The sequence below is a fragment of the Hyperoodon ampullatus genome (genome assembly GCF_949752795.1).
Source record: "Hyperoodon ampullatus genome assembly, chromosome: 7".
Classification (NCBI taxonomy): Eukaryota; Metazoa; Chordata; class Mammalia; order Artiodactyla; family Ziphiidae; genus Hyperoodon; species Hyperoodon ampullatus.
Genome location: NC_136920.1, coordinates 3,176,495 through 3,195,404, shown reverse-complemented (window position 1 = coordinate 3,195,404; position 18,910 = coordinate 3,176,495). Strand labels below are relative to the sequence as shown.

Here is an 18,910-nt window from a genome sequence, read left to right as displayed (position 1 = left end):
GTCACAACCCCCAACAGCAGAGCCCCTGTGCCCAGCCCCCAGGCCTCCCCCACCTTCACCTGCCCCACCCGGGCTCTCGCTATCGGACAAGGAGGTACCTGAATAGTGTGTAGATGATGCCGGGGGGAGGTGGGTGAGCCTACACCTCAGGTGTGACCCAGGGCAAGCGCTGTGGGATGAGGCTCAGCAGGACGGGTGGGGGCTCTGAAGGGGGAGCCCCAACCTCTCAGGTCTAGATCCTTCCCAGGAGACAGTCACCAGGGCTGGGCTGCTGGCTGCAGATCTGTCTGGTCCCCAGGCCCTCCTGCATCTGCTCCGAGAGGAGGAGTCACCTGCCAGTCGCTCCCCTGCAGCAGCCACCATCACCCCCAGGTGTGCACGGCCACCTGGCCCAGATGTGGGCCCTGAGGCCGGGCCTGAGTAACAGGCCCCACCTCAACCGCAGGGGGTGGGGTGTGAGGGACAGGGGCCGCCCCCTGGGATGGGAACCCACTCAGGAAGGGGCAGCGAGACTGCAACCCCACCTGGAGGGCACCCCAGTCACCATGACAGGTCATCTTGTGTGTGTCCTCCCCACTGGACACGGGGGCAGACATGGAGAGGCAGGCCACTGCCAGACCCAGAATGAGGCTTCTGGCTTGTGAGGCCCTATGCCACCACCGCTGCCTCTGTGCGGGATGCCCCTCCCAACTCCACATGCCACGTGGGACCGGTACCCTCACAGGCTGGCCTGCGCGGCCCTGGACTGGGCTTGGGAAGGGGAATGAACCGTGCTCCTGACCGCGGGCAGGAGTCGGGCCAGGGGTCTGCTCAGGGCTGCTGAGGGATCTGGCCCGAGAAGACCCTTGGAGGCCTCTCCTGCGGCCCCGCGCCCAAGCTCAGACCTCTCTGCGGGCCCGCCGGGGCCACGAGGCGGACAGAGTCGGAGGAGTGGCCCCGGCGGACCTTGACCTGAACTCCGACCCGGACCAGGGCTGGGAGGGAGAGGCGGGGCGGGACGCGGAATGGCGCATGCGCCCGGCGCGGCTCAGCCCAGCCCCCAGGCCGCCGCGGCCCTTGACCTTGCCCCTGGCACGCTGCGCGCACGCGCAAGGCCGCACAGGCCGTAGCTGGGCCCATGGCGTCCGAGCGGCTCCCGAGCCGGCCAGCCTGCCTCCTCGTGGCCAGCGGCGCCGCCGAAGGTGAGGCTCGAGAGGGCAGGGCGGGGCCGGGGTACGTCCGCCGCGAGTGCTTCCGCCCGGGCCGGGGCTCTGTGGAGACGAGAACCGGGGATGGCGGCCCGCCGCGGGTCTGGTCCGTACGCCGGGCCGCCGCTCTGGGGGAGCCGGGGAGGCGGGGCGGCGAGGGCAGTGGTGTCTCCTCCCCGAACCCTCCCCGCTGTCCGCCGGCCCGGCACACGGCCCGGAGGACGAGGGTGGGGAAGGGACGAGTCTGGTGGGCTCGCGGGCGCCGTGGCTGGTGGGGCCCGGTTCTCGGCCAAGGCCTCCGGGTGCTCAGGGTCAGCAGGGGAGGAACGAGCCGGTGAGGGTGGCTGGCGCACTTCCTGGGTCCTCCCCTTGCTGCCTCCATCGCAGAGAAGTGATGAGCCCAAGGTCGAATGGCGGGGAGGTGGAGAACCAGGGTTGGGACCCAGGGTCCGACTCTGGAGTCTGTCCCCGTCTTGACTTCTGTAGCTGCCCCAGTGGGCGAGGGAGTGAGGACCGCGGGTCATGGGGTCACAGTGTGCCGAGCCCCAGGGCCCCTGAGCTGTCCCCAGAATGAGGGGTGGAGGAACTGAGGGACGCCCCCCGTCCCCGCATGGGGAGTTCAAGGGTGAGCCATCGAGAGTGGGGTTCAGCCCTGAAGACGTAGGTGGCTGGTCGGAGCGGGGTAAGGGTGAGGAGGGGTCGCACTGGCTTGGCTGTGCCACGGGGAAGGGATGCTGAGGACATGGGGTGGGGGCACAGCTCTGACAAGGCTCCTGCGCTCTGTGGGCAGGACGAGCAGGACGAGCGGGCCCTCCAGAGTCCCTTCAGGGGACCCTGGGGCGGAGCAGGTGGGGGTGGGAGGGCTGGAGGAACTGGGGAGACCGTCTTTGCCCCATTTGTGGACTCTTTACGATAAATGTGTATTAATTTGTAAGAGTGAATAAAGGTGAAGGCGACGTTTCGGGATTGGGTCCCTCGATTAAATAAAGGTGGAGGGATGCAGATCAAGTCCCTTTAGAAGCAGGCGTTTCTGGTGGGGGGCCTCAGCTCCCAGCAGCCGGGAGCCTTCGGACTGGGCATGCGCAGAAGAGGCTGCACGCAGCCTCGGGGCCGGGGCGGTAGGCAGGATCCGGGAGCTCGGTGAGGAAAGGAGCCAGCGTCCCCCGGCCTGTGCAGAGGAGACCCGACGCACCGCGCTTCCTGCTGACACCTGCTGCGGCCCCACCTCCACGGCCCCAGTCCTCGCTCACTGCGCTCCTCTGTGGCTGCATTCGGGGGTGGGGCTGGTGCTCAGCCCTGTGGTTCGGTGCGTAGACAGGCTGAGTGTCAGGGAACCTCATGCGTGGGTTTGCCTTCTGGAAAGGCCTTTAGTGTCAGGCTGGGAAGACACCCCCCCTCGGGGGGCCGGGGGGCTAGGGCCGCTACCCCAGCCATGGGAGGGGTGGGCCCCGGGGTGAGATGGGGTTAGGGGCTGCTCCCCAGGGTGGTCCGGGGCCGGGAGGAGCCCTGCACCCACCAGGCCGCATCTCCTTGCAGGCGTGTCGGCCCAGTCCTTCCTCCACTGCTTCACACTGGCCAGCGCCGCCTTCAATCTGCAGGTGGCCACCCCCGGGGTAAGTCCAATCATCCTTTTCTCCAGGACAGTGCTCCACCCCCTGGGAGGAGCCGGGAGCCAGCTTGGGCTGAGGGCCCAGGACCCTGGTGGCACCAGCTAGTTCCGTTCCCCATTTTCTGAGACCTTTGGTCACGTGTGAGTGAGGGTGGCACAGACCTACCATTGGGAGGACTTCTCGGCCCTCGATGGTGTGGAACTCAGGGTCACAGAAGTGACCCATCAGGTGTTTCTCACTGCACTAAGGGTCACCCCTGAGGTGGGTGGGACACTTGCTTCCACTTTATAGACAGGAGACTGAGGCCACTCGGGCAGGAGGGGGTTGGGTGTGGTGAGGCTTGCCGAGGGGCTGGGCGGTCGGGTGCCTTTGTCCCGAGGGACTGCTGTCAGTCCCAGCCCTTGTCAGCATTTTCTTGAGTCAATAGCGGGGCGTCTCATGCTGGGCTCCTGCAGGGGAAGACCATGGACTTCGTCGACGTGAACGAGAGCAACGCGCGCTGGGTGCAGGACTTCCGCCTCAAGGCCTACGCCAGCCCCGCCAAGCTCGAGTCCATCGACGGTGCGGGGCCTAGGGGGTCTGGGTAGGGGGTGGTTCCAGCTGGGATCATGGCCCCAAAGTGCTTGCTCACTCTGTTCCTGGAGCATCCAGGGGCTTGCCACGAAGCACTGTGGCCATCCAGGGCCGTGTCCAGTCCTGCGTCCTGTGGCCAGAGTTCTCCAGCTTGGTCTGGGGGAGGGAGTTGGCAGGCACACAGAGGTGGTTTGTGAGCCTTGGGAGCCTTAGCCCACGTGGGGATAAGTGGCACAATCCTTGTGACACAGCGGCTGGCAGGAGCAGAGAGGAGCTGGGCTGGTGGCCGTGTAGGGCCTCGTCCCAGCTGGCGACCTCGCTGTCTGTGACTGACTGGGCTGTGGTCTCCCGCCAGGTGCCCGGTACCACGCCCTCCTGATTCCCAGCTGTCCTGGGGCCTTGGCTGACCTGGCCAGCAGCGGGTCCCTGGCTCGCATCCTGCAGCACTTCCGCTCCGAGAGCAGTAGGTGGCCCGTGGGACTGGGGTTGGGGTGTGTATGCAGATTCGTGGGAAATGGGGCTCCACCAACAGGGAGGAGAGACGGGGAGATGCCCAGTGAAGGGCGTGGGAGGTGATGGCCATGGACTGCGGGGTTCAGGTTTTGTTGCTGGAGATGCCCGGTCATTTCAGGAGCCAGATAGGGTAGGTGTGAAGAGCCATGATTCTGACCAGTGAGCGGACAAGTTTAGACGGCACGTGTACGTACGTACGTACACACACACACACACACACACACACACACACACACACACACACATACACATTCAGGAGGGGCATTCCTTCCCCATCCCTCCTTCCCCGACTTTGTGCCCATCAGGCCCCTGCCCCTGGGGTCCCTCTGCCTGGCTCCCTCGGGGGCTCATGGCTGGGGATGCTTACCCCCCCAGATGGGCAGGCAGGATGCTGGCTTTGTTCCCGGTGGGGTTTGGGCTCGGAGGCCAGTGGGGTGGGGCGGCTGGGAGGACTTCTGCTCTGTGGAGACATGGCGCACTGCCCTGGCCTGGCATTGGCGGTGATGGGCAAGTCGCTGCGACGGGGATGAGACGCTCGTTAGGGCCCAACAGGCAAACCCAGGGGCTCCACACAGCGTCCTTTGTTGGTGGGAATGGGGCCTCCTGTCCCCAGGCGGCGATTGTCTGGGCCGCCTCGGCCGTGGGAACGCACTCATGCCAGGCTGCCCTGAGAGGGAGGCTCGGAGCCAGGGGCCTGCGGGGCAAGAGGAGGGCCGGGGCGCCTCCCCCCGCTGCATTCGGAGGCGGGGGTCTCCCAGGCGGGCTGCCCCACGGTGCCTAGAGGCCAAGTTGGGGCCTGGAGCCAGGCGGGTGGTTCTGCGGGGCAGAGGGTGGCGGCGCTCCGGTGTGACAGGTGGGCCTGGCACCCGTCTTCCTCCTTGTTGTACCTGTTTCTTGGCCACGAGAACGACTTGAGGGGATTTGGGCTCTGAACAAATCCTAGTTCTGAGTTGTGTCTGGGGAGGGGAGCCAGGGAAGTGGGAGTGTTGGCAGGGGCCTGGGCGGCTTTCAGTGCCTCACTCTGGCCTTGGCCCTGCTTCCAGAGCCCATCTGTGCTGTGGGCCACGGCGTTGCCGCCCTCTGCTGTGCCACCAATGAGGACAGGTCCTGGGTGTTCCAAGGCTACAGCGTCACGGGGGTGAGTGCGCTGCAGGGGTGCTGGGCTGTGGGTGGGTATGGAAGATGTACACACACATCCGAGAGCAGGGGGACTGGCTGGGGGCCTGCTGGGGGGCCCAGGGTCCCCTCCGGTGGGGGCAGCAGTCGTTTGCCCAGATGGGGCCCTTGGTTACCAGCATGGGGCAGGGGTGGGGAGCAGGGGTCCTTCGGCGCCTTGTTTCATGCCTGTTGAGTGTGTCACTCCTTTCGGGTCCAGGAAGCGATGCCACCACTTGGGCAGAGGGCCTGGCTGGACATGGAGCCAGGGTCTGGGTCCTGGGACAGGTCTGGGGGGATCTGCCGGGCGAGGACTGAGGCCTAGGTGCGGGGGCTGCACGGGGCTGGCCTGGCCGGTGGCTGGGGGAGGACAGGAGGAGAGGGGCAGGGGCTCTCCTCTGGGGGGGACCTCGGTCCCCACCCCTCGCGTGGCTCTGTGCTCAACCCCCAGCCCTTCTGCTCGTTGAAGGGCTCTGCCCTGAGGTCACCTGCCCGGCTCATTCTGGTCACCCGTGTGCCCCGATGCTGGGCGAGGCAGTGACAGGCAGCTCCCGCCCTGCGGTGGCCTTGTCACCTCAGGCCACCCCACGGCGGGAGAGCCTCAGCCCCGGCCCCTGCTGCGGGCCCCTCCACCCTCAGCAGCCCCCACGTGGCGGGCATGGCCCCCTGAGCCTGGGTGCCCTTCCCCCGCAGCCTTCCGTGTACGAGCTCGTCCGGGCGCCCGGCTTCGCCCACCTACCCCTGGTCGTGGAGGACTTCGTGAAGGACGCAGGGGCCTGCTTCAGTGGTGAGTGGGGGCCCTGGCCAGGCCCGCCCGCTGGGGCTGAGTGTCCAAAGGACCTCGGGGGCCAGCCCTTGACCACGAGTCCCCGGCCCGGGAGGGCAAGTGCGGGAGGGTCTCGGGAGCCGGCCCAGCACGTGTCCTGAGGCTGGGCCCCCGGGGGTCTTCTGCAGCCAGCGAGCCTGACGCCGTGCACGTGGTGCTGGACCGCCACCTGGTTACTGGCCAGAACGCCAGCTCCACCGTCCCGGCCGTGCAGAGCTTGCTCTTCCTCTGCGGCAGCCGGTGAGGGGCCTGGGTCTGGGTGGCGGGTGGGACGCTGCCTTGTGACTGGCCCCTTTGCCTTGACCTGGCCCCCGTCCCGCAGGAAGTGAGGTGGCCCCGAACTGAGCCCGCCAGCAGATGCCACCACCTCCAGATGTCCCGGGTGTCCCCAGAGGCAGCTGGACTCTCAGGCTTCCGGGGACCCCACCTCCACGACACCCCGGCCTGGCTGGCTGGGGGCTCCGAGAATCCTCCCTGAGGGGTGAAGGCTCTGGGAGAGGGTGAGCCCCCCACCCTGCAGAGTCTCCTCAGGGAGGGCTGGGGAGTGTGGGGGGCCCGCTGGCGGCCGGGTGGCCCTGGAGCATTCTGAGCACCCCGCAGGGGGTCGGCTGTGGGGTCCGGGCTGGGGTCTTGGCTGCTCTGCCCGCCCGTTAACCCTGGTCGGGGGGCAGAGGCTGAGCCTTCCTGGAAGCTGGGTGGCTGCCGGCTGGGATCCCAGGGTCCCATTTCTGTGCTGAGGCTGAGGCTCCTCCCAGGCCTCCCTGCGGTCTCCCAGGCCTTTGGGCGTTGTGGGGGGGGCTGGGTGGGGAGTGGCCCGCTGGCTGCTGCTGAAGCACCTGCTCTCACCCTAATCCTTGCCTACTGCACGGTTTCAAACGTGATGGCGACCCCATGGGGTGGATGCTGCAGTGTCACCACGTCCCTTCTGATGTTGAGAGAAACACTTAATTGTGGATACAACACACGGCCCTGCCCAGGTGGCCGCGGGTCCCGACGGCCGAGCCTGGTTTTGCAGCTGCTCTGCCTGTTTCAAGGTGGATGTGACGGAGCCGAGTTCCAGTTGGAAGCAGGCCTTGAGTGTGCCTGGCTGGGCTGGGTTGGCAGGGGCGGCGGACAGTCCTGGGGGTGCCAGGTGGCTGTCCAGCCAGCCGAGTCCCAGTGCAGCCTGGTCGCTCTCCAGCTTCCCCAGGGCACCTGTCCTGGCCTGTGGCCCTTGGCTGGGGCCTCCTGGAGCTGCTCTGGCCCCGTGTGTGTCACCATCCTTGTCTCAGCCTGACTAGCTCTGCCGCATCCAACCCCTCAGAACAAAGGAGGAGGAAGCAGGGTGCCCCGAGTCAGAGGCGATGCTCCCACGTGCTCCTTTCTGTCCGGCATCTCCCGGTGTCAGGGCCCCTGCCACCTACCGGCCTGCTTTGTGCACACATGGGACCTGGGCAGCCCCATCGGTCATCCCGTGTTTGCAGTCGTCACATCACGGAGTCATGGACGTCTCTGGACAAAAAGTTTTTTTCAAATGATGACGCCTTCTGACTGTGCAGACCAAGACCCAGGCGGGTTCTGTGGGGGCCCCTCCGCAGCCCTGCTCCCTGGTGGCTGATGCTGAGTCTGCCCCACTGGCTGGTCCTGGGTATGCCAGGTCCAGGACACTGGGGTGGCTGCTCGGTGGGTGCAGGTGCCTGTGCCCCTGGGGGTTCCCCACATGCCCGGGGTGTTTAAAATAGACACTGAGGCTTATCCAAGAGAAAGAAAGACCTACAACTCTACAAAAACAGTGCGTGAACATCTGTGGTGTTTTTCGTGATAAGTTGTAGCTTCCATAAAAGGAGCATTCTTACTACTGGACAATATTAATGTCCATGTGGTGGAGCCTTGGAAACATGCTCAGCAAAGGAAACCAGACCGATACGAAAAATCCAAAAATTCAGAGTGGATCGGTGATTCGTGGCTGGGAATGGGGGCAGACCGGGGGACAAGCATGTTCTAAGGTGCTGACTGCACAGGGTTGTACCTGTGAGCAGGTGGCCTTCATGTCTGTCACTGGCCTCCACCGTCTCCATCCTGGGGCCCCAGGCCAGGCAAGCTGGTGAACTGAGACCTCCACGTCCTCCTAGGACACAGCCCTTTGATCAGCTCAGGGGGAGGGGGCTGCAGGAAGCCTTAGCCCCCTGACCCGACCTGACCAGGCAGCTGGGGGGCTGGGGGCGAGAAGCCCTGCCCACCTCAGCAGGTCCCTGTGCTGTGGCACCCACCCCCACCCAACCCAAGGCCACCCCCTCAGCACCAGGATGGGTGGGGCAGCCTGGGCAGGCTAGGTGGCCCGAGGGGTGTGACCCAGGGTGGTGCCTGTTCCCGAAGCCCTGCCTGCTCAGCACTGCCCCTGTGTTTGGGGAGGGTGGCAGCTCCAGAACCAAAAGTCCCAGCTACCTGCTCCAACCCCAGCAGATGGGGGTTCCAGGAGCCCCACTCGCAGGGAGCCATGGAGAACAAGCCCGGCCCAGGAGGGGCCCCCAGGGCAGGGGTGGGGGGCACAGGCACTCCCCATTGACCCTCAGCCAGACCCAGGGCAGCGTCCCACAGGCCTGTCCTGACACCTGGCTCCACTGGCGCAGACCTGGAGGGCCAGCCGGGGCCCCTTCCACCCACCTCGTGCTCCCAGGTAGTCTCACCCAGACCCTGCATCCCCTCGTAGCCCAGCTTAGCTGTTCCAAGAACAGAGGCTGGTCCCAGGGAGAGGAAGGGACTCCCCTGTGGACCACCCATCACCGCCCCCCACCAACCCCTTCCCAGTGCAGCATACCTGTTGCTTGAAAAATCCAGAGGGTGCAAGTGAAGTGTCTCTTAACAAGCTGTGCCCTGCCTCTGCTCGGGGTTTGAGATTTGGAAGCCCTGCTCAGCGCACACTACGCTGTCCCCACGAGGTGGCGCCATTGCCCCACAGGAACCCAGGGCCTGTGGAAGGTCCCGGCTGTGCCTCCGCCCCAGGGCAGTGTGGAGAGGCTCAGAGGCATGGGGGCCTTCCCGACAGCAGGAGGCTCTGACAGGGAGGCTCCTCTCCGCGGGCCCGGGCCCCCGCACAGCTCCAGAGGGTCCCTGGCACCCTCCCACCCAACTCCGCAAGCACAGCCTACAAGCCCCGGGGCCGTCGGGCTCCAGACACAGAGGAAGTGTCCAGGCAGGTCCCCGTTTTCTGTGTCAAGGCTCCCAGAAGCAGGTGAGGGGCTGCCACCCCTGCCTGGAGGCCCCCAGGGGTCTCTTGACCCAACCCCGCCTCCACTGGGCCAGGCTGCAGCCAGCGGAGGGGAAAGGAGGCGCACACGGGAACGAAAAGTGACACCTTTAATGCGCTGAGCAGAATTTTACATAAAATTGGAAATCTGTGATTCATCCCCGCTCCGATTAGTAAAAAAAATCCAAGATTCGTCGCAAGGCATGTGCAATTAGGCCCCAATTCAAAGGCGGCGGCGTATCTGCGGTCCAGCCTCAGGTGCCGAGCTATTTTCCGTTCTCCGCGCTGAACATTCGTTCCTAGAGACGGGCGGTGTGAGCCGGTGTGCTGTGTCGTCCCCCCCCGCCCCCCGCAAGGCCCCTCCCGACCGTAACCCCGGGCTCTCACCATCAGCATCCGCTCCAGCTTCACAGCGTCCGCGGCGAACCTGCGGATCCCGTCTGAGAGCTTCTCCACGGCCATGCGGTCCTCGTTGTGCAGCCAGCGGAAGGCCTTCTCGTCCAGGTGGACCTTCTCCAGGTCACTGGCCTGGGCTAGGGAGGGCATGCGCCGGGGCCTTGGGCTCATAGCCGCCCTAAGGCCCCTGCCTGGCGCGGCCCCCACGGCAGGTGGGCTGGACAGCAGGTGAGTGCAGGCTCTAGGCTCTAGGAGGCCCTGCGGCTCTAGGCTCCACACCCTCAGGTGACAGAGGCACTGGTGTCCCCATGGGGGCCTTGAGCGGGGCGGGGGGGCTTCTTACCTGCCTTGACCGAGAGCGTGGGCGCCAGCTTGCTGTGGTCCTTGAGCAGCTCCCCCAGGAGCTGGGGTGAGATGGTAAGGAAGTCGCAGCCCGCCAGGGCCTTGATCTCGCCCGTGTTGCGGAAAGAGGCGCCCATGACGACGGTCTCGTAGCCGAACTTCTTGTAATAGTTGTAGATCTTGGTGACGCTCTTCACTCCTGGGGGGACATGCCCGCAGCTGCCACGCCGGCCGCTGGGAGCAGACAGCGCAGCACTCCTCCGCCCCTCCCTCCAGTGCTACTCACCGGGGTCCTCCAGGGGCTCAAAGGACTTCTTGTCCGTGTTGGCCACGTGCCAGTCGAGGATGCGGCCCACAAAGGGGGAGATGAGTGTCACCCCCGCCTCGGCGCAGGCCACGGCCTGGGCGAAGGAGAAGAGCAGCGTCATGTTGCAGTGGATGCCATGCTGCTCCTCCAGCTGCCTGCGGGTGGGGGGAGGACGGCATGAGCAGCGGGGACACAGTGAGAAACGCTCACGATTCAGTAACTGAAAAGGCAGGAACAGGGTCGCCCCACCCTCGTTAAGAACAACTCGGGGGGCTTCCCTGGTGGCTCAGTGGTTAAGAATCCGCCTGCCAACGGAGGGGACACAGGTTCGAGCCCTGGTCCTGGAAGACCCCACATGCCGGGGAGCAACTAAGCCCACGTGCCACAACTACTGAGCCTGCGCTCTAGAGCCTGCGAGCCACAACTACTGAGCCCACGTGCCACCACAACTACTGAAGCCCAAGAGCCTAGAGCCTGTGCTCGTCTACCAGAGAAGCCACCGCAATGAGAAGCCCACGCACCGCAAAAAAGAGTAGCCCCCACTCGCCGCCAGTAGAGAAAGCCCACACGCAGCAAAGACCCAATTAAGCCAAAAATAAATTTATTAAAAAAACAAAACAAACAACCCCCCAAAAAATTCTGGAGGAATTTCCCTGGTGGTCCAGTGGGTAAGACTCCACGCTCTCAATGCAGGGGGCCCAGGTTCGATCCCTGGTTGGGAAACTAGATCCTGCACGCATGCTTCAACTAAGAAGTCCGCAGGCCTCAACAAAGACCCGGCATAGCCAAAAATAAATAGATATTTAAAAACAAAAATGTGTGGAGTTGAAATTAGTTTGTTTTACTAAAAAAAACAAACAAACTCTGTAACATTCACCAGGGCTCTCTCTGGCTAGTGAGTTGTGGGTGACCAGAACTTCCTTCATCAAACCAGCAATTCAAAACCGGGACAAAAGTGAGAGGTCCCCTGAGAGCCACAGACCCGGTCCCTCACCTCGTCACAGAATCAGCTCCGACCACAGTGCCATCCTGCCTTGGTCCCGCCCGGAGCCCGCGGCCTCCCCGGCCCCAATGCTCCCCCTCGTCCTTCTGTCACCCACGTGACGTCCTGGGGTCGACCGTGAGAACAGGGCTCCGGCCCCACTCTGTAACATGCCGGGACGTGGACTGTGACAGCTGAGTCCCTGTCCCAACAGATAGTTTCAGAGGCACCTCTGCTGCCTGGCCGCAGGAAGGTGGTCAAGAGGTGCAGCTGAGGGGGGCACAGGGCAGCCTCAACGGCCGACACCACGACCATAGCACCAGCAACTCCGCCCTCCAGTGTGCGCCCACCAGAGACGGCACCAAAGCTCGAGCACACGTGCTCACAGCAGCACTACCCTCGACAGTGCCAAAGGCAGGACAACCACGCGTCCCTTGAAGGATGCACTCAGAAAATGCAGTGTATACACAGGAGCGAACGACAGCTTTAAGAGGAATGCAGCCCCAACACACGCATAGCACGTGTGAACCTTGAACACATGCCCAGCAAGGGAAGCCAGACACGAAGGCCACGTGCTGCACGATTCCATCACGCGGCAGAGTCCAGACAGGCACGTCCAGAGGCAGAAGGTTGCAGGAGTGGAACAGATAACACAGGGACCCCGCTGGTGCACAAGGGGCGCTCCCAGGACAGCCGTGCATGGCCCTGCGGGGGCGGGGGTGGGGCGGGGCGCCGGAGCAGCTCCCTGTCTGCACCTGCTTCTACCTCCTCCGAACTGAGCACAGCTGCCGGGAAACAACTTACGTTCTGTACACGGAAGACGACGTGAGGACAACGTGTGGCACTGCACGGGGCCTGCTCCCCGAGGCCCACCCGGGACGGGCAGAGTCCCCACCAGCTCCCTCCTCACGGGGACACTTACTTTCCAGCCTGGATTCCTTCCCAGGTGGACGACAGCTTTATCAGAATCCGGTCCTTGCTGATCCCAGCCTCCTTGTACAGGTCGATGAGGCGCTGGGCGCGGGCCACCATAGCATCCTTATCGAAGGAGAGCCTGCGGGGGCAGGGCCGTGACAGGGGCGCCCAGCAGCCAGCCAGGGGGTGCGTGGCGTGCCCGGCTCAGAGCAGCTCAGCAGGGCTGACATTCAAGCGGGGGCCGGAGACGAGCAGCTCATCGGGATCAGCAGCCACGGCAGCACGTGGGCGCCACATGGGGAACCACGGGCGGAAAAGCAGCTGCTGCCCTCAGCCCACGCCACCTGTGTCAGCCCTGCGTCCTTACCTTGCATCCACTTCTGTGGATACGCGGCCTGGAATTTTCTTCAGTATTTCTGCTCCAAACAGCACAAAAAGTTTATCAGTAGCATTTGTAATCTGTTCCTCTTGTGATCTGAAATTCCAGGGAAAAAATTAGGTTAGAAGCTTGTTAGATTTAAATGCACAGGATTCTACAAAACAAATTCTGTTATTCATTTCCCAAATTATTTTCCCTCCATCTTTTTTCTTAAAATAATTTTTTTAAATTGTGGTAAAACACACATAGCATAAAACTTACCATCTTAACCTTTTTTTTTTTTTTTTTTTTTTAACTTTGGCCATGCCACACAGCTTGCAGGATCTCAGTTCCCTGACCAGGCAGTGAGACTGCAGAGTCCTAACCACTAGGCCACCAGGAAACTCCCCCCATCTTAACCACTTTTTTTTTTAAATGAGGTTTGTTTTTTTTAACTAATTAATTTATTTTTGGGCTGTGTTGGGTCTCCGTTGCTGTGCGCGGGCTCTCTCTAGTTGTGGCGAGCCGGGGCTGTTGGTTGCGGTGTGCGGGCTTCTCATTGCGGTGGCTTCTCTTGTTGCGGAGCACGGGCTCTAGGCGTGCGGGCTCAGTAGTTGTGGCTCGCGGGCTCTAGAGTGCAGGCTCAGTAGTTGTGGCGCACAGGCTTAGTTGCTCCCCAGCATGTGGGATCTTCCAGGACCAGGGCTTGAACCCATGTCCCCTGCACTGCCAGGCGGATTCTCAACCACTGCGCCACCAGGGAAGCCCTATCTTAACCATTTTTACGTGACTAGTTAGGGGCACTGAGTGCATTCACATTGTGGTGTGACCATCCCTGCCTTCCATCTCCACGTTTTTTTTTTTTTTTTTTTTTTTTTTTTGCGGTACGCGGGCCTCTCACTGTTGTGGCCTCTCCCGTTGCGGAGCACAGGCTCCGGACGCACAGGCCCAGCGGCCATGGCTCACGGGCCCAGCCGCTCCGCGACATGTGGGATCCTCCCAGACCGGGGCACGAACCCGTCTCCCCTGCATCGGCAGGCGGACTCTCAACCACTGCGCCACCAGGGAAGCCCCCATCTCCACGTTTTCATCCTCCCACACTGAGCCCCTTCATCTTTGGGGACTTGAACAAAACAGTCTTTCCAATCTCTTTGAAGCTGCCTGGGCAGATGAGTAAGGTACATGATGCTGTTCCAAAACGGACCAGAAAGATCTCCAGCCCACGTGTTACGGGCTGGACACGGGAGCAGGGCCAGTCTGGTGATCACTAAGGGCACCACCTTGTCACCAATTCCAGGAATACCAAGAAGGGACAGGGCAGCAGCCAGGATGGGGGGGGGCACGTGGCGGGGGCAGGGCAGCCCAGTGCACGGAGCAGCCGTCACACACACACCTGCACACCGCCTGACCTCAGCACACAGGAGCGCCAGAAAGGGACAGGCCAGCCCAGCGTGGCTCCTCCCAGGGGTCACTGTTCCCTGCAGGCTCACTCTCAGCTGAGCAGTATCGCCCAGATGAAAATTTAAAATGACATCCAGCAAAAGCCAATCTACGGAGAGGAGAGCCAGTCTGTGGTCGCTGGCAGAGGCTCCAAGGAACCTTCTAGGAGGTGCAGGTGCTCCAGGACTGGGTTGTGACTGTGGCTGCACCACTGCATAAACTGACCAGAATGAATCAGACAGTGCACTTAATGAATCTCACTCCAGCAGAACTGCTAAAACATAACAAAAAGCCAGAAAGCAGGTCCATGGTCCCCAGGGCTGGGGAGACTGACTGCAAAAGCGGGGAGGGACTTCTGGAGTGGGGTCTACATGTTCCTGCAAACAAAACTCAATGAACTGTATCCGCACAATGGGTATTGCCTACTACGTGTAAATAACATGTCGGCTATTTCTTTCCTGACAAAAAGAAACAGGAAAGCAGACAGCATTCCCTCCCTGAGTCTAAGACACCTGAGAACTAAACTCAGGGAGAGAAGGAAGCAACCAGACCAGCTGAGGGCTGCTGCCTGGACCCGCACTCACCCGCCCAGCCTCCGGCCGTGGGCGATGGCCTCCTCCACCAGCTCCTGGTAGGTGGGCATCTGCGCCGCGGCTAGGATCAGGGATGGGTTGGTGGTGGCATCCTGGGGCTTGTACTCATCGATGGCTAGGGAGATAATTGTGGAAAGCAGGGAAGTAAGTGGAGTGCTCGCAGCAACCCGAGCCAACCCCTGTAAGCCCTAAACATGTAAACAGAGTCAAGCATGTCTTGAGCCAGGGTGTGGCCGCACTTCACACGGAAGGCTGGCCAAGAGGCAGCTGCGTGCACAATGAGAAAGCAACAAAGACTAAAGCCAGGAAGATGTGCCGAGGGCCCAGAGCAAGAAGGGAGGTGGCCGCCCGACAGCGTCGGCACCCAGGTCTGTATTCGCCTTTAACACACTAGCACCTTCTTGGTAACCAGCCCAGGAAGTCCAAGGAGTCTTGCGGCCCAGGCTCACGGGGTAGCACAGAGCTCACGTTCACCAAACTCAGCTTCCAGGATTAGCTGGTTCAGTAAGTTGATTGGGCAAGTCAGTATTGTCAAAGTATCTTCTGATGACAAAACTACAGAGATGGAGAACAGGAACAGGGAAGGGGGTGGCTCTCAGGGCCGAGGGAGGTCTCTGTGGCCGGAGAACAGCTGTGTCCTACCCGTCCTGGTGGCTACAAGAACCTATGCACTATAAACCGCCACAGGGGATGCCCCCTCCTCTGTGCAGGTGGAAACCGGTGGACACAGAGCCGGCCTGAAGCCTGTTCACGGTGTCATGCTAGTGCCAAGTTCCTGGTTCTGATGTCACCACTGGGGGACGATGGGTGAAGGATTCATGGGACTCTATGGGCTAATTTTGCAACTTCCTGAAAGTCTATAATTATTTCAAAATGACAAGTTACGAAAAAGTACTCTGGAGCAGAACTTACACAGATGTGTTAAAACCCAGAGTAATGCACTGAAAATGGTGCCTTTCATCATATAAAATTATACCTTGATAAAGCTGACTTTTAGCAAAATTAAAAACAAAACCAAGGGGGCTTCCCTGGTGGCACAGTGGTTAAGAATCTGCCTGCCAATGCAGGGGACACGGGTTCGAGCCCTGGTCTGGGAAGATCCCACATGCTGCGGAGCAACTAAGCCCGTGCGCCACAACTACTGAGCCTGCGCTCTAGAGCTGGTGAGCCACAACTACTGAGCCCGTGTGCCACAACTACTGAAGCCTGCGCGCCTAGAGCCCGTGCTCTGCAATAAGCCACCGCGATGAGAAGCCTGCGCACCGCAACCAAGAGTAGCCCCCGCTTGCCACAACTAGAGAAAGCCTGCATGCAGCAACGAAGACCCAACGCAGCCAAAAATAAATAATTTTATTAATAAAAACAAAAAAACAGGGCCTCCCTGGTGGCGCAGTGGTTGAGAGTCCGCCTGCCGATGCAGGGGATACGGGTTCGTGCCCCGGTCTGGGAGGATCCCATATGCCGCGGAGCGGCTGGGCCCGTGAGCCATGGCTGCTGAGCCTGCGCATCCGGAGCCTGTGCTCCGCAACGGGAGAGGCCACAACAGTGAGAGGCCCGCATACCACAAAAAAAATAAAAATAAAAAAATAAAAAATAAAAAATAAAAAATAAAAACAAAAAAACAAAACCAAGACCTATCTGGGGTCAATAGATGGACTTCAGACTCCACGGACCCTTAAACTGAACGCAAAACTGGGCGTGGGGCATCATTCTGGGAAGAGCATCCACAGCTTTGATTGTGTCTTCAAAGAGGCCCACGACTCCCCGAAGGTAAGATCCTTCAGTTCATAAAGTAACCTCAAACCGAATTTACAGGGGCTTCCCTGGTGGTCCAGCGGTTAAGACTCTGTACTTCCAATGTAGGAGGCTGTGGGTTTGGTCCCTGGTCGGGGAACTAAGATCCCACATGCTAGGCGACACGGCCAAAAAATAAAAATAAAACAAACAAAAAAAAAACCAAATTTACAACTATGTAAGATTTATGGATATACATTATCAACAAATGTATTTTTTAATAAAGTTCTTGGGCCTCCCTGGTGGCGCAGTGGTTGAGAGTCCGCCTGCCGATGCAGGGGATACGGGTTCGTGCCCCGGTCTGGGAGGATCCCATATGCCGCGGAGCGGCTGGGCCCGTGAGCCATGGCTGCTGAGCCTGCGCATCCGGAGCCTGTGCTCCGCAACGGGAGAGGCCACAACAGTGAGAGGCCCGCGTACCACAAAAAAAAAAAAAAAAAAAAAATATAAAGTTCTTAACATTCACTTCGAAATCCTTTTATTCCTAAATTTATTTATTTATTTATTTTTGGCCGTGTTGGGTCTTTGTTGCGGTGTGCGGGCTTCTCATTGCAGTGGCTTCTCTTGTTGCAGAGCACGGGCTCTAGGCACGTGGGCTCAGTAGTTGTGGCTCACCAGCTCTAGGGCGCAGGCTCAGTAGTTGTGGTGTAGGGACTTAGTTGCTCCGCGGCACGTGGGACCAGGGCTCGAACCCATGTCCGCTGCATTGGCAGGTGGATTCTTAACCACTGCACCACCAGGGAAGCCCTCCCTTAGAAAAGAAAGAGGGGGGAAAAAAGCAAGCATTCCTCAGGACCCCTCCCGCCTTGCTGGCCCTACACTGACAAAAGGTGTAACAAGACCAGCCATCCTGTGGCTGCTGCCTGGAGAGACCCGACAGGAAACAATACAGACCAGGGCTTTGTCAACTCACAAAGATAGGAAATATTCCATGCTAAGAAGGTGCAGAAACACGTGCAGCCACTTTTCCAACACCCTCTATCCTAGTGGTGTCATTGCCAGAGGCCTGGATCAGGGAGGGAGGGGGTAGAAAGAAGACCGTGGCCTCCCGGGTGAGCAGGAGCTGGAATCTCCAGGGCCCCCAGCTCTGACCAGGCGGGGACCTTCTGGCAGATGGTTTAAAGTACAGGTTGGACTCAAGCCCATCACTGTTGCCAGCTTTTATACTGAAGCAACTAAACATGCTTACTCACTCTCCTAGACTCTGCTAGATAAAGACTTACTCTTTCCTACCAAAGAGGAATTAAAGCCTGTTTCTCAAGTCACCATGAGAAAGCAGAAAAGAGAGGAAGTCCCTTCCGTACTGTGTGCCCCACAGCACTCATACCCAGAGAATTTCATGATTTTCCTGAAAATCTTAATTGTTCACAGCCTAACAGAATGGAGGTTCACCTAGTCTGGGTTTCCACTGCAGAGGGAGGAAAAGCGAAGTCCCCCAGCTGCCTCCAAGGAACATGATTCAAAGCCAGGACAATCTGAATCTGGGACAAGCTTTGCTTTCCTCGGCGCACGGGGTTTTATCCCCGCAGCTCCTTGGCCCAACGTGGTGAACGTCTAACTGGCCCGCACGCGGCCGCAGGCACCAGCGTGCGCAGCTGTCCCCTGGGCAGGGGTGGAAAGTGTGTGCAACACGAGGTTTCAAAAGCAGGTGGTGTCATTCGCAGTTTCTGGTCTTTCTGGGCCCAGAACTAACTCATGTTCCTGCTCAGCGGTCAACATTCGCGCAACAAAACTATCCCGTGTAACCACAAACGGTCCGCAGCTCCAAGGCGGACCTGGAGTCTCTCCCCAAATCAAAGCATTTGGACACTGTCCCCTGACGCACTGGCGGCTCACGGCGGGCTCCCGCGAGCTACCAGAAGCGCGGAGGGGACGGCGGCCCCGGGCCGAAGGCGAAAGGGGGCCGGGCACGGGCGCCGAGGGCGGGGAGCGAGGGAGAAGGGGTACCGGGAATAGGGGGGGCGAAGGAGGGAGCCGGGGGTGAAGAGGGCGGGAGGCGAGGGAGAAGGGAGCAGAGGGACCGGGTAAGAGGCGCCGAGGAGAACCGGGGCCGACTTCGCGGCCGGGGAGGCCTGGTGGCCCGGCCCGCCCCTCCCTTGCACGCTCGCGCCCCCGGCACCTCGCCCCGCCTCCCCTCACCCCGGGGCCGGCCGGCGCTCGGCGCGCACGAAGCCCCTCTCTCGGAGCTCGGGGCCAGCGCAGCCTCACCGTGGAAGTCGCCCGTGTCGGCCACCACGGTGGTGAACTGCTTGAGCTGGTCCAGTGCGCTCTCCATCCTCTGCCGCTTCACCGGGGACCCGGACATGGCGAGAAGCAGAGGGAGCGGACGACCCACAATGCCCCGCGGGCTCTCCCCGCGGGCGCGGCCAATCCGAGCGCGGCGCCGGAGGGCGGGCCTGCGCGCCTGCGCCCGAGGCCCCGCCCCCGAGACGGCGCCCCGCCCCCCGGAGCTGTACCTGACCTGTGCGGCTGACGTCTCCCGGAAGATGCGCTTCTAGGGCGGTGCCCCCGGAGCGATACGCCCCCCGGGGCGATGTGTCCCCAGAGCAGCGCCCCCGGAGGGACGAGTCCCGCCGGGAGAAGCGTCCCGGGGCGGTGCCCTCAGAGCGTTGGTTTACCCCGGAGGGATGCGGCCCCCCGCAGCTGTGACCCCGGAGCGATGCCCCCTTCCAGTGATTCACCCCTCCAGTGAT

General features: G+C 61.4%; 2 protein-coding genes across 4 annotated transcripts; one reads left to right on the top strand and one right to left on the bottom strand.

Moving 5' to 3' along the window:
• Positions 1 to 1,117: 1,117 nt before the first annotated feature.
• On the top strand, positions 1,118 to 6,108 carry GATD1 (glutamine amidotransferase class 1 domain containing 1; the record flags this gene model as incomplete). Of its 3 annotated transcripts, none has more annotated exons than XM_079708554.1 (7): positions 1,118 to 1,181; positions 2,724 to 2,800; positions 3,253 to 3,358; positions 3,726 to 3,833; positions 4,927 to 5,021; positions 5,732 to 5,825; positions 5,993 to 6,108. In XM_079708554.1, the coding sequence occupies 7 exons, from the start codon at positions 1,118 to 1,120 to the stop codon at positions 6,106 to 6,108; spliced, it is 660 nt and encodes a 219-aa protein (XP_079564680.1). The 3 variants fall into 3 exon arrangements, with proteins under 3 accessions (XP_079564680.1, XP_079564681.1, XP_079564679.1); XM_079708553.1 differs by lacking the exon at positions 1,118 to 1,181 and adding an exon at positions 1,758 to 1,875; XM_079708555.1 differs by lacking the exon at positions 3,726 to 3,833.
• Positions 6,109 to 9,186: 3,078 nt separating this feature from the next.
• On the bottom strand, positions 9,187 to 18,546 carry TALDO1 (transaldolase 1). The gene is made up of 8 exons (XM_079708726.1): positions 18,426 to 18,546; positions 14,415 to 14,538; positions 12,400 to 12,507; positions 12,040 to 12,171; positions 10,115 to 10,290; positions 9,830 to 10,027; positions 9,478 to 9,623; positions 9,187 to 9,389 (listed from the first exon to the last, which is right to left on the bottom strand). Exons 1-8 carry the CDS (start codon positions 18,520 to 18,522, stop codon positions 9,357 to 9,359), a joined length of 1,014 nt encoding a protein of 337 aa, XP_079564852.1. The 5' UTR covers positions 18,523 to 18,546; the 3' UTR covers positions 9,187 to 9,356.
• Positions 18,547 to 18,910: the final 364 nt, after the last annotated feature.

Excerpts from the sequence above, each read along its gene's own strand:
- TALDO1 (XM_079708726.1), bottom strand. The coding sequence starts at position 18,522 with ATGTCCGGGTCCCCGGTGAAGCGGCAGAGGATGGAGAGCGCACTGGAC. Across the intron at positions 12,172-12,399 it reads TCCACAGAAGTGGATGCAAG|GCTCTCCTTCGATAAGGATG; the intron begins GTAAGGACGCAG and ends CTGCCCCCGCAG. Across the intron at positions 9,390-9,477 it reads AGCTGGAGCGGATGCTGATG|GAACGAATGTTCAGCGCGGA; the intron begins GTGAGAGCCCGG and ends GCCCGTCTCTAG.